General features: G+C 37.1%; 6 protein-coding genes and 1 long non-coding RNA gene across 9 annotated transcripts; 4 read left to right on the forward strand and 3 right to left on the reverse strand.

The window, feature by feature from the left end:
* The first annotated feature begins 442 nt into the window (after positions 1-442).
* Positions 443-2,316, forward strand: LOC111429940 (nematode resistance protein-like HSPRO2). Its single transcript, XM_023066030.1, has one exon. The coding sequence runs from the start codon at positions 701-703 to the stop codon at positions 2,126-2,128; it is 1,428 nt and encodes a 475-aa protein (XP_022921798.1). The 5' UTR covers positions 443-700; the 3' UTR covers positions 2,129-2,316.
* Positions 2,317-2,551: 235 nt separating this feature from the next.
* LOC111430001 (eukaryotic translation initiation factor 3 subunit F) lies at positions 2,552-5,709 on the forward strand. Its single transcript, XM_023066098.1, has 6 exons — positions 2,552-2,901; positions 3,350-3,429; positions 3,988-4,217; positions 4,701-4,822; positions 4,892-5,005; positions 5,247-5,709. Exons 1-6 carry the CDS (start codon positions 2,680-2,682, stop codon positions 5,334-5,336), a joined length of 858 nt encoding a protein of 285 aa, XP_022921866.1. The 5' UTR covers positions 2,552-2,679; the 3' UTR covers positions 5,337-5,709.
* A 1,096-nt stretch (positions 5,710-6,805) lies between these two features.
* Positions 6,806-10,925, reverse strand: LOC111455980. Of its 2 annotated transcripts, none has more exons than XR_002712678.1 (2): positions 10,750-10,922; positions 6,806-7,001 (listed from the first exon to the last, which is right to left on the reverse strand). It is a non-coding gene; the product is annotated as an uncharacterized LOC111455980 (long non-coding RNA). The 2 variants fall into 2 exon arrangements; XR_002712676.1 differs by having other exon boundaries at positions 6,818-7,073; positions 10,750-10,925.
* On the forward strand, positions 7,087-9,067 carry LOC111455970 (WUSCHEL-related homeobox 5-like). The gene is made up of 2 exons (XM_023097643.1): positions 7,087-8,152; positions 8,464-9,067. The coding sequence occupies exons 1-2, from the start codon at positions 7,762-7,764 to the stop codon at positions 8,697-8,699; spliced, it is 627 nt and encodes a 208-aa protein (XP_022953411.1). The 5' UTR covers positions 7,087-7,761; the 3' UTR covers positions 8,700-9,067.
* Positions 10,926-11,828: 903 nt separating the features above from the next.
* Positions 11,829-13,493, reverse strand: LOC111463380 (BAHD acyltransferase DCR). Its single transcript, XM_023107306.1, has one exon. It carries the CDS (start codon positions 13,464-13,466, stop codon positions 11,976-11,978), a length of 1,491 nt encoding a protein of 496 aa, XP_022963074.1. The 5' UTR covers positions 13,467-13,493; the 3' UTR covers positions 11,829-11,975.
* Positions 13,494-17,879: 4,386 nt separating this feature from the next.
* LOC111461797 lies at positions 17,880-22,616 on the forward strand. Of its 2 annotated transcripts, XM_023105464.1 has the most exons (5): positions 18,435-18,575; positions 18,692-18,734; positions 18,931-19,046; positions 20,416-20,656; positions 20,947-22,616. In XM_023105464.1, the coding sequence occupies exons 2-5, from the start codon at positions 18,717-18,719 to the stop codon at positions 22,264-22,266; spliced, it is 1,695 nt and encodes a 564-aa protein (XP_022961232.1). In that variant the 5' UTR covers positions 18,435-18,575; positions 18,692-18,716; the 3' UTR covers positions 22,267-22,616. The 2 variants fall into 2 exon arrangements, with proteins under 2 accessions (XP_022961224.1, XP_022961232.1); XM_023105456.1 differs by lacking the exon at positions 18,692-18,734 and having other exon boundaries at positions 17,880-18,575.
* Positions 22,416-25,125, reverse strand: LOC111461809 (laccase-4-like). Its single transcript, XM_023105477.1, has 6 exons — positions 24,968-25,125; positions 24,739-24,890; positions 24,414-24,658; positions 24,193-24,321; positions 23,140-24,060; positions 22,416-23,053 (listed from the first exon to the last, which is right to left on the reverse strand). The coding sequence occupies exons 1-6, from the start codon at positions 25,055-25,057 to the stop codon at positions 22,923-22,925; spliced, it is 1,668 nt and encodes a 555-aa protein (XP_022961245.1). The 5' UTR covers positions 25,058-25,125; the 3' UTR covers positions 22,416-22,922.
* Positions 25,126-26,411: the final 1,286 nt, after the last annotated feature.

The raw sequence follows: 26,411 nt of genomic DNA on the forward strand, positions 1-26,411 counted from the left end.
TTCCTGAATTAAAATAGGTATTTAAAAAGAAAAATAGAGATTATAAATATTTTTATATTATTTTTGGGGTTTCCTTAAAAAAAGAAAAAAAGAAATATTTTGAAAGCGATTTAATTATGATTCTATTTCTTAAGGGATAAGGAGTTGGAGAACGAAATAAAAAGGAGCGGCCGCCTACAGAGAGACACATTTTGAAAATTAAAATCTAGGAGGATATGGTCAACTAAGGACTTCTTGTGGAGGGAGGGCATATTTGAGGGAATAAAACGTCAACAAAATTAAAAATTAAAAAAAAAATGCAAGGGTGACAGGTGGCGAGACGTGAATGGTGGGGGCTACAAAATCCGGAATGAAATTGAACTAAAAACAGTCAAACACCAACCAAGCAGTCTAATTTCAACGATTTCCATCCAACCTGGAAATTTCCTTTATTTATTTATTTACTTTTTTTCTAAAATTCCCCCGATTAATGGGATTATGGATAAGCTTCAAAATTTCCATGTTTCCTAAACAATTATTATTTTAAAAATGTTTTCAAATCTGTTTTTTCCATTCCCCACGCCTTTGTGTCGTTCAAATTTATGCTACCTCCTATAAATACTCATCTTCTTCCTCCATTCCTTCTGCGAAATCAAATCCAGCAATTTTCATTTCAAAATTCTAGGAATCCTTCTCTCTTTCTTTCCGTCTCGGATCAGAAATGATCGATATGGGTTGGAAGGCCAACATGGGCTCTGAAAAGACGACGACTAAATCCCCAAAGTTGATTTCAACCACCACGAAGCTTAATTTGTCTCTTCCAGTTTCGTTTCATTCTTCAGAGCTCACTACTGCCTCGCCGTCGTCTTGTTCTTCATACGAGCAGTATCTTCGCCTCAACGATCTCAGGAAGCTATGGAGTTCTAGGGAGTTTCCTGAATGGAGAAACGAGTCGGTTTTGAAGCCGGGATTGCACGCTTTGGAGATTACTTTTCGGTTCATTTCGACCGTTTTGTCCGATCCACGGCCGTACGCGAACCGGCGGGAGTGGAAACGGAAGCTTGAGTCTCTCACTACGAGTCAGATCCAACTCATTGCGATGATTTGTGAAGACGATGAAGAGGACGGCGAAGCACGCGGCAGAGTTCCGATTGTTGATCTGAGTTCATCCAACGGCGTGATTACTCGCGACGGAAGCTCGGCGGAGGTCTGGAAGATTCGCGGAGAAGCTACTGTTGTGAACAGAACGAGTGAAGCGAGTCTTCTTCCTCGGCTTGCTTCATGGCAGAGCTCTGAAGACATCGCGCAGATGATTCAGTATTCTATCGAGTGCGAGATGAGGAGATGTCCGTACACGCTAGGGCTAGGGGAGCCGAATTTGGCCGGCAAACCGAATCTCGATTACGACCTAATTTGCAGGCCAAACGAGCTTCATTCTCGGAGAAATAGTCCGTACGATCAAATCGAAAATTACGAAAATCAAACGGTTTACACAACGCACCAGATCCTGGAGTCGTGGATTTACGCCGCGCATGAGCTTCTCAAACGAATCGCAGATAGAATCGAGCAAAAGAATTTCGCGAGAGCCGCGAGCGATTGCTACTTGATGGAGCGGATCTGGAAGCTTCTGCAAGAGATCGAAGATCTTCACCTTTTGATGGATCCGGATGATTTCCTAAAGCTGAAAAATCAATTAGCGATCAAATCGTTGCAGGAATCGGAGGCGTTTTGCTTTCGATCGACGACGCTGGTGGAGGTTACGAAGACGTGCAAGGATCTGAAGCACAAGGTGCCATTGATCTTGGATGTAGACGTGGATCCAATGGGCGGACCAAGGATTCAAGAGGCGGCGATGAAATTGTACAGTGAAAAGCGAGACATCGAGAAGATTCATCTTCTTCAAGCGCTGCAAGCGATCGAGTCGGCAATAAAGAAGTTCTTCTTCGCCTACAAGCAAGTTTTGGTTATGGTGATTGGAAGCTTAGAGGCGAAGGGGAACCGAGTCGTGGTGAGTTCGAACTCGGACGATAAACTGAGTCAGATATTTCTGGAATCCACCTATTTTCCGAGTTTGGACGCTGCCAAGACGTTCCTCGGAGATATGCACTGCGTCTTCAGGTCGGATCGAATGACCCGAATGAAGCCGTAGGACCCGGGTTGACTGGGTCAGAAAAAGGTTGACTTTTGTTCTGAAATTTATTCATACAAATATAGGTCTGGACCCACACGAAAAATACAGCAATTTTAATTAATTAATTTTTTTTTAAAGAAAGTAATGTAAAATCTTGTACGAATTCTCACGCTCATTAAATTAAATTCGCAGCTTATTAAACTAAATTCTCATGCTCATTAAATTAAATCATAATAAATGAAAAATTATTTTATAATACATTAATAAAGCAATTAGTTTATTAATTAATTATCAATAATAATTTTAAATCTAAAATATTAGAATTTTGGAACACAAAAGGCCTTTTTCATTTCAATTATCAGAGAATTTAAAATTTCCTTTAATTATATTATGAAATCCTTTAATTTATTTGAAAAATTAATTTTAATATAAATATGATAAAATGGGCCCAATGTCCTCTTCCAAAATTTGGAGCGTAATCTGAAACCCTAGTTCCGCTTCTGCGCTCGTTCCTCGTCTCTCTCGGGCATCCATTTTTACGGAGCTAGGTTAATTCGAACTTCAGGCCAATGGCGACGACTGAGAGCACGGTTTTGCAATTTTCACAGTCTTCTAACTCTTTGTCTGCCAAGGTTCATCCTCTGGTTATCTTCAACATTTGTGATTGCTATGTGAGGCGCCCCGACCAGGCGGATCGAGTGATCGGCACACTTCTTGGCTCTGTTTTACCTGATGGAACCGTTGATATTCGCAACTCTTATGCTGTTCCTCATAATGAGTTCTCCGATCAGGTTTTCCTTACTCTGCATTGAACTCGTTTCTAGTGTTTCGTCGATGTGATTGTTTGAGAAGTTATTTATTTTTTGTGTTCTTATCGCGTTTTGAGTAATAATTAAAATCCTAGTTTCTTTATGTTTTCCTTGACGAATTGATCTCGTACACTCTTCCGTTTGGAGAATTAAGGTTCCCTGCCTTCGTTCTGCCGTTTTCTTTTTCCAATTTGGATTCTTCGAGTACGTTTTACTCATTGTAGAATTACTTGTACGAGCGAATTGTGAACATTTAGAAATATCGTTGCGGATGGGCTTTAAGAATTTTATACGTCTTTTTGTTTCATTGAATTTTAATGTTATAATTTGTGAGACTTTCTAGTGATGGTTATTGTTTGTTCTACCATTTTGCAATAAATTCGCATATTCACTCTTTCATATCTTCTCTTCATTCCTTATATCATAACAGGTTGCGCTGGATATTGATTATCATCACAATATGTTAAGTTCCCACCAAAAAGTTAATCCAAAGGAAGTTATCGTTGGATGGTAAAGCCATTGATCCTTCTTTACTATGTATATCAGTAATGGTAAAAGTGCCTTTCTTTTTTGGATAAAAATCTGGATATCATTAAGATAATAGAGGAGCAGAAAATTGCAGAGTGACAAAAATGACTTCAAGTAAGAGGCTTACAAGGAAAAAAGGAGTTTTAGACGATATTCAACCCAGAAACTATCCTTCCAATTTCAGCTTTATCAACTATAGTTAAAGTGCTTTAGTTCACTAACACGGTCTGTTTTTGTTACTCGTCTGTTGCTCCTTTGGTTTTAAACATTGGCCTCTATAGATTTCTTACTTTCCCCTATGAAATTGGTTTCTTATTAGAAAGAATTTGGTTTCTTATAAGAAAGAATTTGGTCTGTAACTTTTGCTCGCTCGATACCATACCAATTGAAAGATTACTCCTGGTCGACAACTTGAAATTCATTATTTGCTTGTAATGTTGATGCATAGTTCATCTAAAGTTTTTGTGATATGAAATATTCTCCAATGGCATGTATGATAGACACATATTCTTATAATGTGTTATCCACCGTGACGGACAGGTACTCAACTGGTATGGGAGTTACGGGTGGCAGTGCATTGATACACGAATTTTATTCTAGAGAAGTTTCAAACCCTATTCACCTGACTGTTGATACTGGATTTAAAAATGGAGAAGGCACAATAAAAGCCTACATCTCTGTCAATTTGTCTCTGGGTGATAGACAACTTGCTGCTCAGTTTCAAGAAATTCCTTTAGATCTTCGAATGGTTGAAGCTGAGAGACTTGGATGTAAGAATTTAATCATTTCTCTTGTTTTACTCTTGCTATTGAAATGTTGAAGCTGCTGTCACTATATCCTAGACACTTATTGGCACACCATTTTTTTATTAACCTAAATGCATACTTGAAGTTTTAGGCGAGTATGTTGCATTATTGAAACAACTGTAGGAAATATTTGATCCTAGACTTTTTGAATATCCCCGGCTTATGTTAGAATAACGTATCTGGGTATGATACGTATTTTAGCATCTCTACTTTTGTAGCTTTCCTGATTTTTGTCCAAATATGAACATAGCTTGTGACATTTTTTTTTCCTTAAACCCTGTACCAATAATTAATGTACTGCTATGGTGAATACGTCTTAATTATTTTCTGAAATAGTTCGATTGTGGTTGTTTCCTAATCCTGTCCATTCCCTTCGGAAACTTGCTTCAAGGGATTTTTGTATATTCTGGCAAAGCCCCTGTTCTAATGCTAAATTTGTAATGACAGTTGATATACTGAAGACAACTTCTATTGATAAACTGCCAAATGATTTGGAAGGAATGGAAGCTTCAATGGAGAGATTGCTCGCCTTAATTGATGATATTTACAAATATGTTGATAATGTTGTGGTGAGTGACGTTTGGGTCTTCTCTTTTGCTATATATCATATTAGTTTGCTTATGTTACTACTCTCTCAGGAAGGACATGTTGAGCCAGACAACACGATTGGGAGATTTCTTGCTGAGACTGTAGCCTCTCTTCCAAAACTGTCGCCATCTGCTTTTGATAAACTGATGAATGACAACGTGCAGGTTAGATTATTTTATCATACTTTACCTATCTTGATCCCCTACCAAATAAAATCTGGTATGCTGGTTAAGAATTAAATTGTTTGAGCTTGGCGTCTTGTAAATGGTTTAATAAGGTTAACTTTTATACATGGAAATCATCTAACCGTTTTACTATCCTGTCTCCATAATAAGGTTAACTTTTATACATGGAAATCATCTAACCGTTTTACTATCCTGTCTCCATTTTCACTGCTTCCCACAGGACCATTTGCTGTTGCTGTATTTGTCAAGTATCACCAGGACACAACTGAGCTTGGCTGAAAAGTTGAACACGGCTGCTCAGATTCTGTAACTTCTTCAACCTGCATCGACGATTTTGTGTGTCATTTATTTGGTAATTGACCAATATCCAAGAATTTGTGTACTTAATTCTGCTGCAAAACGATCCCCCTTCCCTCTTGAAAACCCCCTTTTGATTGATTGAGTTCACTGTCAGTCATCTTATACTGCTGCCTGCTTTGTGGAGTATGTTGCCTAGTTTAACAATGAGGGTTGTACTACCATTATTAGAATCAAGAGAATATTGTCCAGGCACCCAATTTTCCCCCCATACTCGATACTTTGTCGCCATAAATCTGTCTTTCTCATCTTTTACCTCCAGATATTATTGTTCGTTGAAAGGTAACAATATGATTTACTTTCTGTTTTCAAGTTCTCTTTGGTTAGAAGATGAGTTCTCTTCATGTTTGGGCAGGGGTAGAAACAAAGCAGTAAGGGATAGAACTGTCTTTTGTTTGGTTTTGATTCTTATCATTTCTAGCCCTTTTGAAATTATGTATATAATAAAATATGGATTGTTTTTGTATTATTATTCTTATTTTCATTGATTCACGTGAGTTATTTTTGTATTTAACAAGCGTTCCTTGATATTAGATTATAAATCAATAAGCTATTAGTCGATTTTCAGCTTCCATTAATTACTTTTTATATTTCAGCGGATAAAACCTCAGAGAAATTAGTTATGTAATTTAAACTACGATAGTAATTAGTTATGTACTTGTCATGAATGTTATAGTATAAGTTGCATCAAAGTTGGTGGACACGTGGATATTGATGATTGGTTGATTGCGATGGTCCTTAAAGGAAACTGGAAATAAATAGTGGGTTTATTGCACTTTCTTTTTTTGCTCCTTAAATTACAATAACATGTTTCTTAAATAATGACTTCTTCTTCACTCTCCACTCAATCACTAATTGTTTTTTATTTCCCTAAAAAAAAAAAAAAAAAAAATTGTTGGGTTTTGTATGGTGTAGTGTAGACAAGAAGTAGAAGATAGGGGCATTTAATGGGAGTTTTAGGAAAGTGGTGTGGTCACATCCTGGAATCCACTTTCTCTTCATTCTTTTTGTTTCCTTTTCATTTTCAAATTTGAAGTTTGTAGAGCTAAGTGTCGTTGGAGTTAATAAGACGAGGGGCTCCTCAGACAAAGTAAAGTCCAATTTTAATCCCTTTGGTCAACTTAGTATTTCTCTCTCACTCTCTTTTAATCACAACCCTCCAACGCACATTCACACAATATCCCTAAACTTTGACTATTCTTTACACATTTCCTCAATCCTCTACCCTTTCAAATCTTTCCTTAAATTCAAGTTGTCGAACTTGCTTCATACCCCTACCATTCCTAAAAAGAAGCTATTAATGTTTCTACCATGTTTTTAACGAAGAATAAAACTAAATAGTTATTGTTAAGATATTATTAAAATGTGATTTTTTTTTTTTTTTTTTAATTTTGGACATAGGTAAGTGCATGCTTTACTGAGAAACACGAAACCCATATAAAACAAAAATGCATTCAAATATGTGAAAAATAGAACATTGATCCATGAGACACAGAACCTGAATATATTATATTTGAGAATCAATGAAACTTGCATCTTTGTCTGCTCGGCGACCGAAGATGTTCGCCAGTGGCAGCTTTTGCGCATGTCCCTCCATATTCCTAGTTTTCCTTTCTCTCTGCACAAAAAACCAGGCTCAATTTCTTTAACAACAAATCACTCTTCAACTTCTATCCAATCTTTTCTTTCCCTAAAATCAAAGAAAACATTATCATCACATAAGTTATTTCCATCATCTCAACATAGATATATACACATATATATATATATATATATATAGCCTCCTAGGACTGAACAAAAAGGAGCCCTCTTTTCTGCTTTCTTTATACTGTATGTATGTACTGTAACCATTATGAACTCAAAATGAGTTTTCTTTAAAATATTATAATATAAGAACGAACCCCTAATCCTATGTTTGCCTAACTTCTGTTGATTTTCTTGATCTACTTAATCTTTCGAGAAAGTAAGTTAGAGATATGTTGGCGAGGGAACATTTCCCATATAATGTTAGTATGATACTTCTATGAAGGTAAGGGATCGAACCATTGACATTTATGCTGATAACCGATATTTATAATTAAAAAATAACATGGAGTCCACTATTGTTAGATAATACAAAATTACTAAAAATTTGTTCCAATTAATGTTTCATGCTGCTCATTCTTTGACACTGCTAACGTGAATTGCAAATAATTAGTAAAAAAGCTATTGGAATATGGGATTTTTCCTTGAACTTTCACTAACTAGTGTGCATATAAATATTCTATATATATATATGGAGCAGGGTGTACTTTTCTGACTTGCACAAGCTTTCCATCTGAGCGAAGAAGTTTCAGTTGATCATCTCTGTTAACAGATCAGAACACACGCAGTGTTGAATGAAGAATAATATGAATATGGACGAAGGGATTTCTTCAAGATTTTATGTAAAACCGGCAGGAGGCGGCGGAGACGGTGGTGGAGTGGCCGGAAAAGGGAGTATGAGCAGTAAATGTGGGAGATGGAATCCAACTGCCGAGCAAGTAAAAGTGCTGACAGAGTTGTTCAGGTCAGGGCTTAGAACTCCGAGTAGCGATCAGATTCAGAAAATATCTCATCAGCTCAGCTTTTACGGCAAGATCGAGAGCAAAAATGTATTCTACTGGTTTCAGAATCATAAAGCTCGTGAAAGACAAAAACGTCGCAAAGTATCTATTTCTCTTGATCACACTCATCATCATCATCATCATCAACAACAACAACACTTCATTCTTCCACCTTGTTCTAACTGTATGTTCCTTGTTTCTCATTTCCTTTTATCAATTTCTGTCTCTAAAATAACACAAAAGTTTCCAATTTTTTGTCAATCAGAGTCTGACATAACAACAAAAAAGACTATATCAGAAGACAGAGATTTTGAATAAGTTTCCAACTTTATTTTGTAGCTACTCATTGAGTATCATGTTTGTTAAGAAATGGCGAATAGGTCATGAAGTTTCTAATTGTTCTTCCTCTAGATAAGTATCATGTCGTTATGAGTTTATGTCAAAGTTGGAGTGTTTTTGATTGAAGGCACTGTTTTTTGTTCTGGGTTTGTGCAGATTTTGCAGATGATCAGTCCACAACAAATAAGGGTGGTACAATGGAGTTGGAGCCAGAAAGAATGATGAAAACGCTTCAACTTTTTCCATTAAACTCCATTGGCGAAACAGAAGGAGATAATGATCATCAGTTCAGAGTAAATGGGAAACAGTACGAGGAGGCAACAGCTTTCACCTACAAAATAGGGACCAAAATGGAACATCCGCCATTGGATCTTCGTTTAAGCTTTCTGTAAAAATCGATGGCTGTTGAAAAAAATATGGTAAGACTGTTGTGTAGCAGCTGCTTAGGATTTTAATTAGTTTGAATTTTTCCTTTTTTATGGGAAATGGAAAAGGGTTTGGACATTCTCAAGTGCATGCTCGAAACACGTAGATGATGAATGAGAGTGGCGTTGGATTTATTGTTAATCAGTGAATGTTGGAAATTGGGAAATTCAAACGGGCTTTTATCACGAGAAACCAATGTGTGGATTCAATGCTTCGGAATTCATAAAAAGGGAATTATAAAAGCTATTTTGGTCATTCCTTGGTTTTGCTTCCCTTGTTATTCAATTCAATTCAATTCAAGTCATTCCCCATTTCAATATTGCCTCAGGCTCACATAGTTTTCAAGTTTACTAAGAAAGAGAGTTAAGCTTATCTTATTGGTTAGCTCAACCATATGGTTGATCTTTTTCTAGCAGTAATTAAACCTCATCATTACTGTAACGGCCTAAGTTCACCGCTAACAAATATTGGTCTCTTTAGGTTTTTCCTTTGGAGATTCCTCACAAGTCTTTAAAACGTGTCTGTAGGGAAAGGTTTCCACATCCTTATAAAGAGTGTTTCGTTCTCCTCCCCAACCAAGGTGAGATCGTGAGATCTCACAATTACAACATCTTCCTTTCCAATTCTCACTAAAATTTCCATCCTTCTATTCTACATGCAAAAGGATTGCTAGGAAAATATACGATATTACACTTCTATGTGCACTGATGATCTAACATTTATCATATAAGCCTTAAAACCATTGAAAACATTCTCAACTAAAAGGTAGAAGGAGTGTGTTTACAGCTGGGAGAATAAGCAGAAATCTAGAAGGAAACTTGAGATCAAAAGAGAACATATAAAACTCAATGACATCAAGATGAAATTGACTTGTGGGTTGAGTCAATGGAACAGAGATGAGTTTGGGATGCCATTCTATTTCTACAGCAGAGCCAAATGGAAAAGGATATAGTTTTGCTATACACAGTGTAACAAGAACGTTTTACTGACGGCTCAAACCCAGCATCCATTACAACACCATCCATTATATGCACAACAACCTCCTCCTCCTCCTCCTTTATATCCACCATTTCAGACCTCACAAGGTTAACAATCAGCATACCATCTCTGTCCTTAGAAATGTACTCAACAGAAGTCAAATAAATAGTTCGAGGAGCAGCAGAGAAACCTAATATACGTGAAAGCACTGCATATGTGTCGTTCAAATTCTCAGTTGTCCAGTGTAATAGCCCAAGCCCACCGCTAGCAGATATTATCTTCTTTGGGCTTTCTTTTTTTAGCTTCCCCTCAAGGTTTTAAAACGGATTTACTAAGGGGAGGTTTCCCACACCCTTATAAGGAATGCTTCATTCCTCTCTCCAATATAATTTCGGTCATCATTTCCCCAAACTTGCCGAACTTCTTATCTTTAGGAACCATTCTAATAATTGAAGTTTGGTGATTGACTGCCTTTACTCCTACAGTTAGCTCTGGAAGCCTGAGTGTTGTGATCAGTACAATAAGTATGCTACAGAGAGATAGAACCATAAAAGCAATGGAAATTGGTTTCTTAACTAAAATGAAGCTCCTCCTCATCTTCTGTTCAGTAAACTGAATCCATCTTTATTGTCTCTCTTCCACAGTATGCATTTCAAAATGCAGAGTCAAGAAAGCCAACGTTCTTGATCAACTAATACCATTTTCACATCAGTCAAAACACTTCCCAAACTAATAGATAATCCAACATCCTCTAATTGATTATACGTATCATAGAACCTGGAAATTAAAGCGTAAATCACGAACCATTACAACCAAAACACCAGCAAAATCACGAACATTTCTCTGAAATTTATTTCCAGGAAACAATTTTGTTTTTACATACATTAACCTCAACTAAGAGAATCCGATGATTTAGGTTGAAATTGATGTTTCGTATGAATTGCAATTTGTTCGTGCTTCTACAATCAATTTCAAACGATCACTAAATGCAATTAACAAGAGAATCAAATGGTAAAAAGGAAGACGGAATGAAATTACCTGAGGCTGAGTTATGAAAATAATGAAATTCCGATTCGAACAGCCAGTCTGAACTGGATTTCCTATCCTCCAGCATCAATAATTAACTCCTCACTGATTCCAAGGAGATCCCCTGGATCCGAACCCCCGCCCAATGAATCAATGCAAAGACGACAAAATCGTGCAGAATCGAACAAACGACGTCGTTTGCTTCACTACGCTACCAAGAACTTTCCATGGTCCACCAATATCCGAACTGGAAACGGAAGCGGTACCCAATTCAAAAAGGCCTCTGGGCTGCATTGTTTATGGATTAGGCCTACTTTAAAATGGGCCGTGAGCCCAAATAGAAATGGATTTGTTTGAATACGTTTTCTTTTTTCTATTTTTTTAGGGATTTTTTATTCTAAAATTAATAAATACTTTATAATAAAATTAGTATTAGTATTGAATCAATTTTAATAAAATTTAATCTCAAATTATCTTATTTTAAAATTTATCGAAAGTATTAATGTACAACGACCAAAATAATATTTTAACGTATAACATTTACCAAATTTTCATGGATAATGTCTTTAAAAATTTATGTCGGGTCACTTTCTGCAAAAATTAAGAATAATAATTAAAAAAAAAAAGGTTTAATAGGGTTGAAATATTGATTAATGTATTTTAAAAAAAGACATTTAAATTAAATAAATAAGACAATACAGTTGACGTATAAAGATTAATTTTATTATAAAAAAAGAAGTGGGCATGTATAAGCTCCGCGAAAGAAGCATCATAATGTTTGGTAATATTAAATTTAAACTGTGTCTCATTATAAACATAATTAAAGATAAATAAAAATAATGTTATTTTACGGTAAGATTTTGAATATATATATATTTAACCCGATTCATTGCTAAGCAGATATTATCTTTTTGTGATTTTCTTTACAGGCTTCACTCGAAACTTTAAAACGCGCTAGTGGTTTACAGACCCTTGTTGTAAGGAGGGAAGGTTTTCCGACTCTGTTTTGTTCTCTTCTCCCACCAATATGTGACATTACAATATATTATATATCGTTAATCATTTTATTTTTTCATGGTAAGATTCTCGACTAACATTTTATTTCAAAAAACTGAATTGATGATCACAATTGAACAAGAACAGTCTTCCAGATTAGATTTCAATATTTCACATGAAACTAACTTCACATCTACACTTCCATGTAGCCATGGGGTCCGAAATTTAATTAATTTTACCTTCTACTTCGACGATACGTATTGCATGAATTCCCAATCAGACTCAATTCCCGCCATTGTTTCCGGCGCCAAAACCACCTCCAAATCAACACTTCCACCACCCTCTCTGTTCGGAAACGCCGATATTTTACCGTCGAACTTATTCGCCCGCCCACTCCTCACCGCCAACGGCCGTCCCCACCCGAAATCGTTCTCGTACATCGGAAATCTCGGCGAACTACCCATCGTAACTGACGCCCCGTCGGCGTTCCCTAACGGAAACAGCCTCGGATTTCCTTCCCAATCCTCTACGAACCGCCGCACCATTCCGTTATCGTGCGCCATCACGTTCTCATTCAACTTCTCTGCGCACCACCGCAGATCCCGAGAAAGAACGTTTCCGGCGGTGGCGTACGTTGGAACGCTCTGAATCGCGTTGCCAAAATAGTACGGATCCAACTTCGGCTCCAGCCGGTGCCGGCAATTCACCGCCATACGAAACGTCGTCATTTTATTCGGCGGGAGCTTTCTCGCTCGCGTTACTGACCTCCATAATAAGGCGCACAGAGACTGAAACGACGATATTGTTGTGACTGTGATCGCCTCGCAATTTGCGTGTTGGTTCGCAACGGTGTCGTTTTTGTACATGCTCTCGAAAATGGACCCCACTTTTCCGTTAATCTCACAGTACTTATCATTACTTTGCTTCCCCATTATCTCCACCGCCGTTACCGTTAAATCTCCGTTATCGATTAATTTCTTTTGGTTCGTCTTAGCTTTGAGTTTCAAAATTGCCTCTCTACTGAAAGTGAATATTCTCTCGCGTAACGGTACGTCGCCGGAGAACGTGACTTTAGGGCCACTTGCCGGAAGACGGAGGACGACCGGAGATACCAGAACGGAATCGCGGCGGAAGTTCGGCGAAGGAGTGATGCCGATTCTTTTCACCGTCGTTGTCGATTTAGCGGCTTTACATTCCTCGGCGAAGGTGTTGAAGAAGTTCCAAAAGGAGGTGCCGTCAGTGACGGCGTGGTTAACGGAGCAGCCAATGAAAATGCCGTCAGCTAGGAAGGTGATCTGGACGGCCATGATTGGGTTAAAATGGCCGGAGAAACTGACCGTTCGATCGAAAGCGAAAAACTCCTTGAAGCAATCATGAACATAGCCAGGAACGAGAAGGTCACGAACGAAAATCTCACCGGCATTGGCGTGGATGAAATCCACGCCTGCGTCGTTACATTCGATGTAGACGTAACCGTCGTGATCGGTTACCAAACGGCCAGCGAGCGGCGGAAAACGCGAGAGCGTTCTTGCCAGACCGCGTTTGAGAAGATCGAGAACGGAAATATCGTCGAGATTAGGGGAAGTGAAGAGGCAGCCTTTCTGGATGTAGTGACATGAGAGCATAGGGAGATCGGAGACGGAGAGTTTCAGGTCCGGCACGGCGGAGGGTTGATCGGGGAACACAACACATTTGGAGAGAAGAATTGGCGAAGAAGGAGCTGGGATTGGCATTTTTCCCTTCTTAATTTTTTCTTACGAGAGAATATGAAGTGCGTAGAGAAATGAGCGGCGGAGATGAGTATTTATAGCCGAAGGGGAAAATACGGACGGGTTTTTGGTTCATGAACTTGCGGTTTTATTTATTTATTTAGTTTACTCAAATATCTGATTTCATTGTCATATATTTATTTATTTATCTTTTTTATTATTGGGTTAGAAATTTTGGATACTAAAAAGATTTTCAAATCTCAGAGAGTATCTCTCTCAATAAACCCAACCTTGGACTTTACACTAAAATCTCTCTAATATAATCAAATCTTATAATAATTTTATAGTATAGTTTTAATTAAATTAATGATGATTATTATTATATAGTTTTGGCATGCAAGAATTAACAAGTGCCGCCGACTAATACTCCTCTGTAAGCTGGCTGTCACTCTCCAAATCCCCAGATGAGGGGCGGCTCTAAATAATTAAACAATCGGTCAAGTAGCAATTTTGCTAATTCTGATTAATATATATATAATGGGTGATGTTGGAGATGATCAATGGAGTGTGTATAAAATGGTCGGTTGATTATATGAATGATATTAATCCCTGTAATGGCGGCCAATGTGTATTAATTTAGACTATAAAAAAGACATGTGTTGGGGAATATAATATATAGTTTTTAATGTGGGTTTTGACTTAGAGAATAAGGCACATTGGATGGGGTTGTAAATGTACTATAAGATAGTTGGAGTCGAGGAATTGATATAAATTAAACCTAGTTGATTCTTTTAATGATTGGTGGCTGTATTACTGGAGAGCTCTTCGTAAATATGTTAAGGATTCACTTTTTAAAAGCTAATCTCGAGATAAAAACAATTAGATTTAAATTTAAAAGATTATTATTATTGGTAAAATGTGACGTCTAGTGACCCACTTCAATTGGGTATATGGTTAAGTTCATTCAATGATTTGAATTTATAAATTAAAGAATTAATTAAGATGTATTATTGTATATATTAGTTTGTTAATTAGGATCAAATAGATACCATGAGTGTCCGCTTAGATAACTAAATATTGACATAATGCATGTATTTGAGCGATTCAAAAACAACTTATTGGATAGTACCAGCTATTTTGATAGAAATTTTATTTGACTTAAAATAAATAATATTATATGAATATATAAATATATGCATACCATAAATTAAGTCCAGTTACAACAAAAATATGACCTAAGTTATTTGAATTTTTTCTATAATGCATGTATTTAGTCTAAGTTTTTCAAATCCACGACTCTTTCAATGACGTAGCAGTTGTTTTGGATGAACTATAAGATAAACATAAAAATATGGATAAATATAGAGACATTTCGAGTATCTTTATTATATAATATAATGTGTGGGACTATTGACTCATAATACCTTAATATAGTGTAGGCATCCGATCAATCTAGATTAACAACTCTCTCTAGTCGTTTATGGATGAAACTTTAGACTAAAAAAAATATAGTAACTTATAAGATGGATAATATATATATATATATAAAGAAAGATAAAGTTAGGGGCATGGGAGTTGATGTTTGGCAGCTCAAAGACGGGAAGCAGAGCAATGAATCTTCTACAGAGACAAAGAAAAGAACAAGACAAACCACCTTTTAATTCTTATTATTATAAATGTATATATATCTTTCTCTACTCTTGGTTTGTCCTCAAAATAATACGACATGATTTTTTTTTTAAATTTTTTTTATGGATGTCTAGTTATATGTTTGTCCCATGACATTCAAACACGACATTTTGGACTTTGTGTGTTTTTTTTTTATTTTTAAATTTACATATTTGGCTTGACACTCAAGTGAAAAATGAGCCTAAACTCTCGTGACTTCACTTTTGATTTTTTCAAAATGTCTCATATCAATGGAGATGATGTTCCTCTTAATTACTCAATGTGTGGCTACTCATCACAATAATCCTCAGCACGAACCACGTCTAAATGAAAGCAAATTTAAGAATAGAATAACTAAGAAAAACTTATTTACTATCTATATTAATAAAATGTACATTTTTTGGATTGTTCCAAAGTTAAACATGCTTTATTTTGAGAAATTGTAGGTTGGATGATATCATTGAAATTTTCATAAGAAGCATACGAGTGAAGACAAAATAGATTAAAAGACTCATATGGATAATCTTTACTCTTAAAATGCAGAAATCCATGAATAAGTAATGTGATCATGTCACAGGAGAATGAATGGAATAAACGTAGATACATCATGTTCCATTAAATTATTAGACCACTCCCTCAATAGTTAGGTCTAGCTTAGTTGGTAGCAATAATATATATATATAAAGAAAAGGAGAAAATATTTATAGATTTATTTTTTAAAAATGGTAAAAGCCCATTCATGGCACCTACTCTATTAGTGTCGTTTTGATGTAGCAGCATCGTGGTTTGAAGGTTGACAAACCAAATCAATGCCAAAAAAATAAAAATAAAAAAACAAAAAATAGTACAAATTCTTCCAAATATATATATAATATATATAGAGAGAGATGGGATATATTGTGTGATATGTTCTTTGAATTAGGGGGGTGTGGGCCCATTCCCACTTTTTTGATGGCTTCAACTTACCAAACTCCTTCGTTCAATTAATTAATTAATTAATTAATTAAGAAAAGTGAACCAAAATTGAATGGGTTAGGTAGTTAGGGGATGAGGGAATGAAGGCAATTAAGGGTAGTTAGGTAATTTGGTTTGCCAATTCCACTCTGCTCCCCATGCTCCTTACCAACTTCAACGCTGTCGTTTCATGTCGCTTTCCCCTCATCCTATTTTCTTCTTTTTCTTTTTTTCCTTGCTTTTCCTAAATTCATAAATTTAATAATTAATACTCCTCTGCCCCTGCCCTGCCTGCCCTTCTACGTCTACATCTGCTGCCCCTTTCCTACTCACTACGCTCTAAATTTCTCATCATTTAAAAAAAAAAAAAATTATGTTTATTTCTCCCAATTTTAAATGTATTTAATAACTTTATTTTAAATAAAAATAATTACAAAATGATGTTTTAATTTAAAATTTTGATAATTAAATAGCATAATAACAATAATGATGGTGGTGGATGAATTATTATGAAATAATAGTATGATCCAATGTTTGTTTGGTTGTATGGGTAGCAAAATAAGAAATAAAGCATATTTTTGTATGTTTAGGATATGATATGCTCGTAAACAGGCCAACCAATTCCAATAACACAACATTAAGACATCAAATCATGTTTAAAGTTTATTTAAAGGATTTGTTTCCATTCTTATCCATAATTTTTTTTTTGATTTATTCGATTAGGAATCACCGTTGATTTAGGGAGCATTATGTTTTTTATTTTTATCAATTTCTCTTTTTTTTTTTGTTTACCGATGATATTTATATGCGACACTAAATACAATTCTCAAACATCATTTTAAGATATTCTAAACAAAAACTTCAACTAAACGACCATATAAAAATCATTACTACTATTATTATCAACCACAAATAAATTACTAGATAAGAATGAGACCATTAAAGTCAATTGACGAGATAAGATCGGTTAAGATATATATATTTCTATTGATCCTATCTTTCACATAACAAATAAATGATGGCAATCATAAGGCCCCAACCCCAAGGTTTCTTTCAAAAAGAATTTGGGCCTTCACTAGTGGGCTGGATACTTTGGGCTAACGCCCAAAGGTTTCTTTTGAAATAGAATCTGGGCCTTTACTAATGGGCTATATCATCTTTGGGCCTTATTTAAACATTAACTCTGGTGATTTTGTTTTTAGTTTTTTCGAAAGAGTTTATATGAATGGAGATAATATTCCTTAACACAACAAAAAAAATATGATTTTAAAAATTAATTATGTAATTTTAGTCATACACAATTATAAACTTAGGTCAATAATAATGGAAGTATATTGTAGTATGAAATTATTATTATTTTTTTATGTTCCCACTTTATCGGAAGGGGAGGCCGGGCTGCGTAGGACGGTTTGGCTCATTACACCCCGTTCATTGATTTTTGCTTATATTATATTCGATATGGGACCCACATCCCATTTTTGGACGAAGACTTTTCGACTCAGTTTAATAATACCTTCAACTTTTGTATATTTTCCTACGTCCTTTTCCTTTTAAAGTTTGGAAAAAAAAAAATTAAAATAATTTGAAAACTCAATTATTGGCGTACGGGGTGTAATTTGTCGTTGCCTCGGCAGCACTCGTGGCATCTCCAAAAAACAAAAAATGACGTGGCAGGTGGGCCCCCCCAAAAAAAGCTGGATGGATTTTGAACGGCCGTAACAATTTAGTGGCGCGCAGCTGACGTGGACTTTATGCGACACTCCGCGGATCTTAAACTAACTTTATATTCTTAATTTTATATCACCCTTGAAGTCCTCGAGGCAGGTCCGTTTTACCTATCGCACCCACCAGTTATCTGATACCTTCTAGATACGTCGGTCATTGCAGAGTCTATGCTCTCTCTTCTTTGTTTTCGTTTACAATTCATTCGTTTTCTGATTACGAAATTCTTTCGGATTTCAGTTTGTTTTCTTTAATCTTCTTTTCGATTTGTTTCGTTGTGTTTGAGGCGTTTGGATTGATTTGAAAGCGAATTCCGGTGCGAGGAAGACCTCAGGATTTTGAATCTATCTACGATAAACTTGAATTTTGTTTTGTATATTCTCATTGGACGGAGGTTTTTTAGGTTTCTCCATGTCGGGCCCTAGAAAAGAAGATTCGATTACCAGCAACGTTAACGAAGGCGCCGATCGTGATAACGTTGAAGAATTCGAGGACTCGTCTCGAGTTGGCGGTGTTTCTTCGAATGTTGTTGAGGTTTCTGGTGGTCCGCATGCTTCAACGAGGGAGATTAACCTTACGGAGCGGCTGACTCATATGCTTGTCGAGGAAGGAGATGGCGATCTGTTGCTGCAGCAGAGCGATCGGGAAGATTGGGTTATTCGGTGGCTTCAGGCGCTAGATATGCAAGTCATGGGTGCTTGTCGGGCTGATGAAAGGTTGAAGCCGTTGTTGAAGATGACTACGTCCAGCGGCATCGCGGAGGATCACCTTCTTGCTCAATTGAGTCAGGTTTGTGTTTAAATATGTATTGATCGGTATGTGAATTTTTAATGTGTAGTGGATTTTTAATTGTCGATGACAATTCACTGCTTTATATTCCACGCTCGTTGTGCGATTTTACATAGGACTCCCGGTGCCGATGGAGATGGCATGGAATCTGTATTTGGCGTGAGTGAAAACGATTGAATGGTTTTTTCTTTCAATTTTATTTTCATCACTTCAATTTGGTGTTCTTCCCCCGTCGTTTTAGATTCTGTCCTCAACACGCTGTAGTGATGTTTGTTATGAGGTTTTGCAGTTTCTAGTTCTGTGTCTTTCATGCTCCTAATCGCTGATCAGATCTGTCTCTGTTTTTGTAACTCAGCATTTCGAGCCGGGTGAAGTTGGCATTCTAGCGAGGTGTTTCTGTATACCTCTCGTCTCTATTCGCGTTGGGAAAATAGACAAGCAAGGAACAATCCTTTGCCCTACGAATACAAGGTAGCTATTTGCTCGATCATTTGTTTCTTGACACTCTGATCCTAAGTAACTGAGAAATGTGTTTCTATCTGTATTTTCTGACGGTCAATTATAATTCATTAATTCATTTGATTAATTTGAAGGTCAATTGTATTTCATTTTTCTAGAATATAAGTCAGAATACCCTAATTTGCAATGCCCATTTATAATTCATTTCTTGGATTATATCTTGAAATATTAAAAGACTCGGAGTCATCATCTTTATTTTTTGTAGTGTGTAGGATTTGTCAGTTCAATGGTTTTAATCAGTAGTGCTTTTACTTTTATGGTGTAAGTAACCATATAACTTTACTTGAAAGCGTGTAATTAGTGATAATTTATAGATTTAGGACTCCGCATGTTAGCCTGTTAATGGTAACGATGTTCATTCTTCCAAATAAACATATCTTTTGGTTTGTAGGTAAAGTGGCCGTTTTCTATTATGATCTCTGAAATATGAGGAAGTAAAGGTAGTTTCATGCTCTTATACCAATAATAGCTTGCTCCTGTTTCTTAGTTGTGTAGGATTGCAGCTTAATTAAAATGAAATTGTTTGGAGTGAGTGATATGAATTCTGAACTTTTGTAATTCCCTCACTTTTCAGATCAACTTGTTACTTTTCCATTCCATTTATCTTATTGTATTTTTCCAATATATGGCGAATCCTTTTCTATTGATCAGAGTGTTAGAAAGCCTAACTGCTTGTTATGAGAAACTGTAATGATTTTGTTTTCTTGAAAAAAATTCTATTTTTTATAATTGGATGCTGATATATGTTTGTACTTGGTATATTGTCATTTGAACTCTATAAGAAATAATTTTGTAGAAAGCTGTGATTGTTTTTATTGTTAAAGTTACATTGAAGTTGAGGTTTTGATTTTGAAGTGAATCAATCATCATTTAAAATTTAATCATGGATATCTTGACCTTATAGGTTTGAACCTTGTCCGAGATATTAGAGTGTTGTTGGTATCTTTCTACAGATCTTTTTAGGTGTTCGGTTGCTTTTTGTGTTCTCAATGGGAAATTTGCCATAGTGTTCTCAATGGGAAATTTTCCAAGGATGATGGAGGATGCAGTTGTATACCAGAAGAAGTTATTACAATCGGTTAATTGATTCTAGGTTGTGAGGAAATTACTAATATTGTCGAGGATTTGGCCGTAAATTAATGAGATAGAAATAGGATACAAGGCTACTATCTGAATCTTTTTGTATTCCACAAACTTCTGTCGTCTTCTCATCTTCTTTTACCTATTTGCTTTCTAGATTCTAGTGTTAGGATTATGATGGTTAATTATTATATTATTTTTTATGCTTCTAAAAGATCCTTTCATTTGCTAATTATCACAGGGGAAACTTAAAACTAATGGTCCTACCATCATCCGACTTTCGACTTTCATTCATTGGAGATAATGGGTCTGTAGAGAGACTATTCGCTCTGAATAACAGATTGTCAAGTGATTTCGTTACACTTGATGAGATCCCTTCAGATAATTCTGGCCGTTCATTTGTTATTAAAGCAAATGATCAAAATATCTATTTTTGGTGCTCAGAGAAGTCAAAGCTCTTGGGAACTGAACTACTTGCGAAGGTATTTGTACTTTTCGTATTGAGTCTAATGACGAGTAGTTGTTCTTTTGTTTGAATTACAGTTACAAAAATAGAATTTTTCTATTGTTGTTCATTCATGAGAAGACCATGTTGGTCTGGGAACATGTAAAGGTTTTATGTGATTTATTATATCTTCGTGTGGTGTGGTAGTTATGACTTGATATTATATATTTTATGGGTTCCTGACGTTACCACTGGATATATATATTTAAAACAATTTTGTGTAGTGGTTGTTGCGTATTTCCTTATGTCGCTTCTCCTTTACCACAGATGAAAGACTTACTGCAGAGAAGACCCTCTATTGCTGAATTAACTGGAATCAGTGAATTGCGCCTTGGTTGCTTTGCAACATGCCTTCGTGCCTATCTTATGGAGTCAACTGTTCCTAACCAACATCCAGTAAGTTCTGCTGATTTGTTCTCTTCATTAGACTCCACAAGAGAACTATCCTATTCATCTTATTTTGGACAATCGTGTGCATCATCCAAATCTGTGCGGTCAAGAAATTCTGGTAGTTCAGCAGTTAAATCAAATTCTGTACTCCAGGGTAGTCTTAGCCCCAGGTTGAATTCCTTTAAAGAAGGCCTTCCTAAGACGTTGTTTTCTCTGAGAGATGCTGCTAGGGAAAAATTCAGGAGGCGTGGAGACAGTTTGGCTTTAGATAACCGTATTGTTGCTCCATCGATTTCCACTGATGCATTTTGTGTTAATTCTATAAATCAAACTGCTGATTCAAGTAGCCCATTATCTGCATCGAGTTTTTTGGAATCATTGGGAAAATTAGCTGCCCCAACTCCTGAAGTTTCATCTCATGTTCCTTGTGTTGTTTCACCTCTCTTAACTCCTTACTACTGCTGGTGTCCTCCTGGTGCACCATCAATTCTGCAGCAAAGGGAAGAACCTTCTCAACTCCCCATCCCATCCATCAGTGCATCTTCCCTTCCACCATTTCCTTCGCTGTTACCAGTTTCTACACCTTCAAATTTGTCGGTTCCAATATCACCTTTAAATCTAGTTGATTATCCGTTAGTGGATTTCCCTTCTCTATTTCCAGAGCCACTAGTCCGTCTGCCTTTGAAAACCTCTCAGCAGATCCCGACCTTCACTCCTTTGTTCTGCGATCCAATTGTTCATGTTCCTGTAATTGATGTTTGCTCCTCGGGTCAAGGCTACCTTGTGAGTGCAGGCCCTACAATTTCGGCCTCCATTCCGCCACTGCATCCTACACTCGTGAATCCAATGATACCTGCTAATAATGTAGAAAAGGATCCTAGAGAGACACTGCGTCTGCTCATCAGTGGTTCAAGCCAGGGCAACCCTCAATTGATGAACGTACTCCCTGTTGTTCTAACAGATACACAAGCAAATCAAAGTTTATTTTTAACTGGAAGCCGTGGTCTGTACAGTAATGCTCGAGACATCGACGCAATTGCAAACAGCATTGCTTCACTGGGCATTGTGTCACTTTCAGGGAAATCCGCAAGTGATGTCGACGATTTGAATGGCCATCCAGATGACAGCAGTGACTCAGAGAGCTCTTGTTTGCATGAGCTTTCCCCATCTCATTCCGAGGGAAGGAAGTCTGGCTGATAGAAAGTTTATCTTCATACATTCATTTCTTCTTTGCAGAACTTGGTCGCTTTTGTTGCCGTCTGCTAATGTGTAGATATATAGCTTTTGTATTTCGAGTTACAATTAGCGTTGCTCTTCACCAAAAGAGGTTGATGAGTTCGTTGTGTCTTGGGGGGTGATATGTCTATAGTTTTCCTGCCGTAGTATATGGAGTTCATGTTTTCTTTCCGTCAATGCCCTCTGTTTTCTTACTGTGTTGGGTTACTCTTATTAGTATGTCTTGGTCGTTTTTTAGGTTAAAAACGTACGTGTTCATATACAGTGTGTTTAGGATACGGTTTGTAATTAGAAGCAGCAAAATCCATCCATTTTCTTGGAAATTCGTTTGAACTTAAAAAAAAAAAAGGACAGAATACAAGATCTTCAATGTTCATAGATCATCCCAGCTTCATCAAACAAAGGACTCCATTGCTTATTCTTGAATCTTCACTTGGTGCATATGAATCCTTATTTTGATTTTCTCACACAACACAATCACAGATCTGTTCACTCACTCTCTGTCTCTCTCTCCGGATCCGTTTGTTTGTTCTTTTAAACTCCACAATTCCCTCCCCTCCAGGCTTCACCAGTTTCTAAGCTCTGATTTTTATAAGCTTTTTGAAAACAGGGGAATCCTAACATCGAGGAAGATCACGGGGCGGCGGCGGCAAAGACTCATTGGGGCCTTCCCCATTTTCCACTAAAAACGCCATTTTTAATCCCCATGTCGTATGTACTTCCAAATGGCAATGCAAGAACCAAACCCCTGCCCACATCATGAAACAAAAAACGAATTTAGAGCCAAAAAGAAGAAGAAGAAGAAGAATTAAGGGGAAATAGATATCTGTTCACCTGGGTTATCTGCTCTGAATCTTATCGCCGTCCAGCCCCCATTTGGCACTCCGAAAGTGTTCCTCTCAACTGGGTCAACCAGATTAAAGCCTTTCGGATCCTCAATCGGGTCGAAATTTCCCGATCCTTTTCCGACCACGAACACATTGAAGCCGTGTAAATGTATAGGATGACTTTCAGGGGCAATCACAGCAGTGTCTTGAATCACCAATTGAACATTCGAGTTATAACGCAGCCTATAAACCTTTGTTCCATTTGTTGTCTGAATATTTGCAGGTGGTTTCCCAGTATAATCGAAAACAAACGGTGGATTCCCCGGAAAATCTTCTGTAAAAACCCCTCGAATCTTGTAGTAATGCGATTGAAGAAGAGCAATTTCGGGCATCAAAAACGTTACATTATTAACTGCCGCCACGATTCTAACTCCATTGACACAAGTCTCACAAGGATTGATCCCAACTCCAATGGTGAAAAACAGAGTATGATCGATGAACAGAGGGACTTTTGCTGGGTATTCCTCTGAATTGAGGCTTCGTAGAGAATCAATGAACCGATCTGTTAAAAGGGTTGAATTTTGAGCAGGAACTTGTGTTAATACGATGGTGGGATTCTTGGGAGTTCCTTTGTATCGAAGAAAGGCTGTTGCAGTTAAGTTATCTATAGGAACAGGGGCATCCATAAAAGGGGAGGCTGTAATTAAGTATTTCCCGACAGGTTTGTCGGCTGTAAGAAGGGCGTTTGTGGTTTGGCCAGGGCTTATGAAAATGGTTTCGGTTTCGAAAGGCCTAGTGTAAGAAGCATCGACTTCAACAATGGAGAAACGATGGCCTGCGATTTTGAAGAAGAAATCTTCGTTGAGTGCTGCGTTTATGATTCGGAGAAGGTAAGTCTTTCCACTTTCAACGTGTAATGTGAAGCCTCCTGCACATTCATCAAAAGACATTCCCAGTTATTTCGTTGAGTTCAAAACTCGAAACCCATCTCCCCAAATTCATATCATGTTCCAAAGTTATGATCTTTTGATGATTTTTGTGTTTTTGTCCATTTGGGTACCATTAGTAGCGCAGCCATGAACAGGGCCTGGGTGGCCATTGATTGTGTGGACGTCCGATACGGTGGGCGGCAGACCCGACACTATGCTCTTGTTGACCATATCCTCCACATCGCCCTTCCACCATTCACCTGCAGAGTGAGCGGATAATATCTACTTAACGGTGGGCTTGGACAGTTACGAGCATGAACAAATGAATGATTTTGAACGATATTTTGCTTACCTAAAATGATGATTTTCTCTTTATCAGGATTGGTAAAAGGATAAGGAACGCCAAGCTTGGGTAAGATGACAATGGCGCCATGAACCGTGGCTCTAATCCAAGAGATATGAGCATGCCAAAAAAGGGTGCCTCTTTGGGCGTGGAGGGTGAAATTATAGACGTAGTTCTGACCCGGTTGAATTGGGCACTGTGTGATATATGCTGGTCCATCAGCCCACCCGCTTCGGAGCTGTCGAACCCCATGCCTATCAATATCGAACAAAATCTTGGCGTTATTTCATCTTGGATTCGAAGAATAATCTTATTATTAGTTGGTAGTTCAGACCAGTGGATAGTGAGATTATGGTTAGCTCGGTTGGTGACTCGAACAATCACAGTGTCATCCTCTCTAGCATACAGAGTTGGTCCTGGAAACTTCCCATTAACAGTCATAATAAACTTGCTCCCACAGATCTTCGTTTCATTCTTCAACACAACCTGCACAGAATTTGATGAGTATAATCTTCTGATAATGTTTTAGCCGACAAACCCATCTTCACAAGAATTAAACTTACTAAGAAACTGTAATGACGAACAAGAGATTCAACCACAGCAGCACCTGCCAAGAAGGCTACCAAAAGAGTAATCAAAATGTACCTCATCATGTTTATCTTTGCAGTCTAGAGTGGCTCTTGATCAATGGGGTTGAAAGAATTTTATAGAGCAAGAAGAAACATTGCTGTCTTATCTTTTTAAAACGTTAGGTGAAACAAATAATCCAACCAGGTTTGGTTTTGTGAGATCTCATGTCGGTTGGAGAGGAGAACGAAGTATTCCTTATAAGGGTGTGAAGACGTCTCCCTAACAGACGCGCTTTAAGACCGTGAGGTCGACGGCGATCTGCTATCAGTGACCTTGGACGGTTACAAATGGTATCAGAGCCAAGCATCAAGCAGTATGCCAGCGAGGATGCTGGCCCCAAGGAGGTAGTTGTGAGATTCCAAATAGGTTGGAGAGGGGAACGAAGGTGGAAACCTCTTTCTAACATACGCGTTTTAAAACCGTAAAACTAACAGCGATACGTAACGAGCCAAAGCAGAAGGTTGACAACAATATGTAACAGAACGAACAATATCTGCTAGTGGTGGTAACACGACTTTTCTTCCATGTTACACAATGATAATGGCACACCATTTTAGTTAGAAATTGTTCTTTTATGTGTTACGCTTTGTACACGCTTACCATATTTTATGTTGCGTTGAAACTTACATCCCAGCTGCTCCCTCTCTCTGTCACATTCTAGGCAGCCACCCTTTTGTCTAAATACTTTACAAAAACTAAGGATTATCTTAGGAGGTTCTAGAAGCGTGGGATGAAAGACGATATGTAACAGGTCATTCGTTTTGCTATGAGTATAGTAGACGAACATGACTTTGGTTTGAAGCAAGGTTCGTAATACCACTTGTTAGGGACAAAAAGTCGACTGAACATGGATCCTCAATCTATAAGGGATCGATACTTGGAATGAATGCGAACGTTCGAGAAAAAAAGAAAGAACTTGTGAGAACAGCTCAACCTCTATAATCTTTTACATTACTTTCTTTTTAAGCTTCTCCATTGGAAAGCCAAATCCCAACTTTTTCTTGTTGTTTTTAATATAAGTCCCAAGTCTCTGTCTCTCTTTTAACACACCAAAATGAGAAACTTCCCATGTTTTACATATTTTTCGTGCAAAAATGGGAGCTTCCATGGTTCAAAGCACACACAGACAGATTCATTCATCGCGGAGTTGATGGTCTAAAAGGTCTCGTTCTAATGGAAATGTTTCTTTATTTATAAACACGTAATCTTCTTCTTAATTAGCTTGTTGGTCGAGACCAAGAATAATAAATACCATAATGACTATTTACTGAGTTGTAATTTACAACCTTATAAATATTATACCAAAACCGAAAAATACAATGAAAGCTCAATAAATTCAAACATACAGAACAATTATGTCATCTAAACATAAGTATT

The sequence above is a fragment of the Cucurbita moschata genome, unplaced genomic scaffold (genome assembly GCF_002738365.1).
Source record: "Cucurbita moschata cultivar Rifu unplaced genomic scaffold, Cmos_1.0 Cmo_Scf00002, whole genome shotgun sequence".
NCBI classification, from domain to species: Eukaryota; Viridiplantae; Streptophyta; class Magnoliopsida; order Cucurbitales; family Cucurbitaceae; genus Cucurbita; species Cucurbita moschata.

Excerpts from the sequence above, each read along its gene's own strand:
- LOC111429940 (XM_023066030.1), top strand. The coding sequence starts at position 701 with ATGATCGATATGGGTTGGAAGGCCAACATGGGCTCTGAAAAGACGACG.
- LOC111430001 (XM_023066098.1), top strand. The coding sequence starts at position 2,680 with ATGGCGACGACTGAGAGCACGGTTTTGCAATTTTCACAGTCTTCTAAC. Across the intron at positions 4,218-4,700 it reads TGAAGCTGAGAGACTTGGAT|TTGATATACTGAAGACAACT; the intron begins GTAAGAATTTAA and ends TTGTAATGACAG. Across the intron at positions 4,823-4,891 it reads AATATGTTGATAATGTTGTG|GAAGGACATGTTGAGCCAGA; the intron begins GTGAGTGACGTT and ends CTACTCTCTCAG.
- LOC111455970 (XM_023097643.1), top strand. The coding sequence starts at position 7,762 with ATGAAGAATAATATGAATATGGACGAAGGGATTTCTTCAAGATTTTAT. Across the intron at positions 8,153-8,463 it reads TCTTCCACCTTGTTCTAACT|ATTTTGCAGATGATCAGTCC; the intron begins GTATGTTCCTTG and ends GGGTTTGTGCAG.
- LOC111463380 (XM_023107306.1), bottom strand. The coding sequence starts at position 13,466 with ATGCCAATCCCAGCTCCTTCTTCGCCAATTCTTCTCTCCAAATGTGTT.
- LOC111461797 (XM_023105456.1), top strand. The coding sequence starts at position 18,198 with ATGTCGGGCCCTAGAAAAGAAGATTCGATTACCAGCAACGTTAACGAA. Across the intron at positions 18,576-18,930 it reads TTCTTGCTCAATTGAGTCAG|CATTTCGAGCCGGGTGAAGT; the intron begins GTTTGTGTTTAA and ends TTTGTAACTCAG. Across the intron at positions 20,657-20,946 it reads GAACTGAACTACTTGCGAAG|ATGAAAGACTTACTGCAGAG; the intron begins GTATTTGTACTT and ends CCTTTACCACAG.
- LOC111461809 (XM_023105477.1), bottom strand. The coding sequence starts at position 25,057 with ATGATGAGGTACATTTTGATTACTCTTTTGGTAGCCTTCTTGGCAGGT. Across the intron at positions 24,322-24,413 it reads AGAGAAAATCATCATTTTAG|GTGAATGGTGGAAGGGCGAT; the intron begins GTAAGCAAAATA and ends CTCACTCTGCAG. Across the intron at positions 23,054-23,139 it reads ATTCAGAGCAGATAACCCAG|GGGTTTGGTTCTTGCATTGC; the intron begins GTGAACAGATAT and ends TGATGTGGGCAG.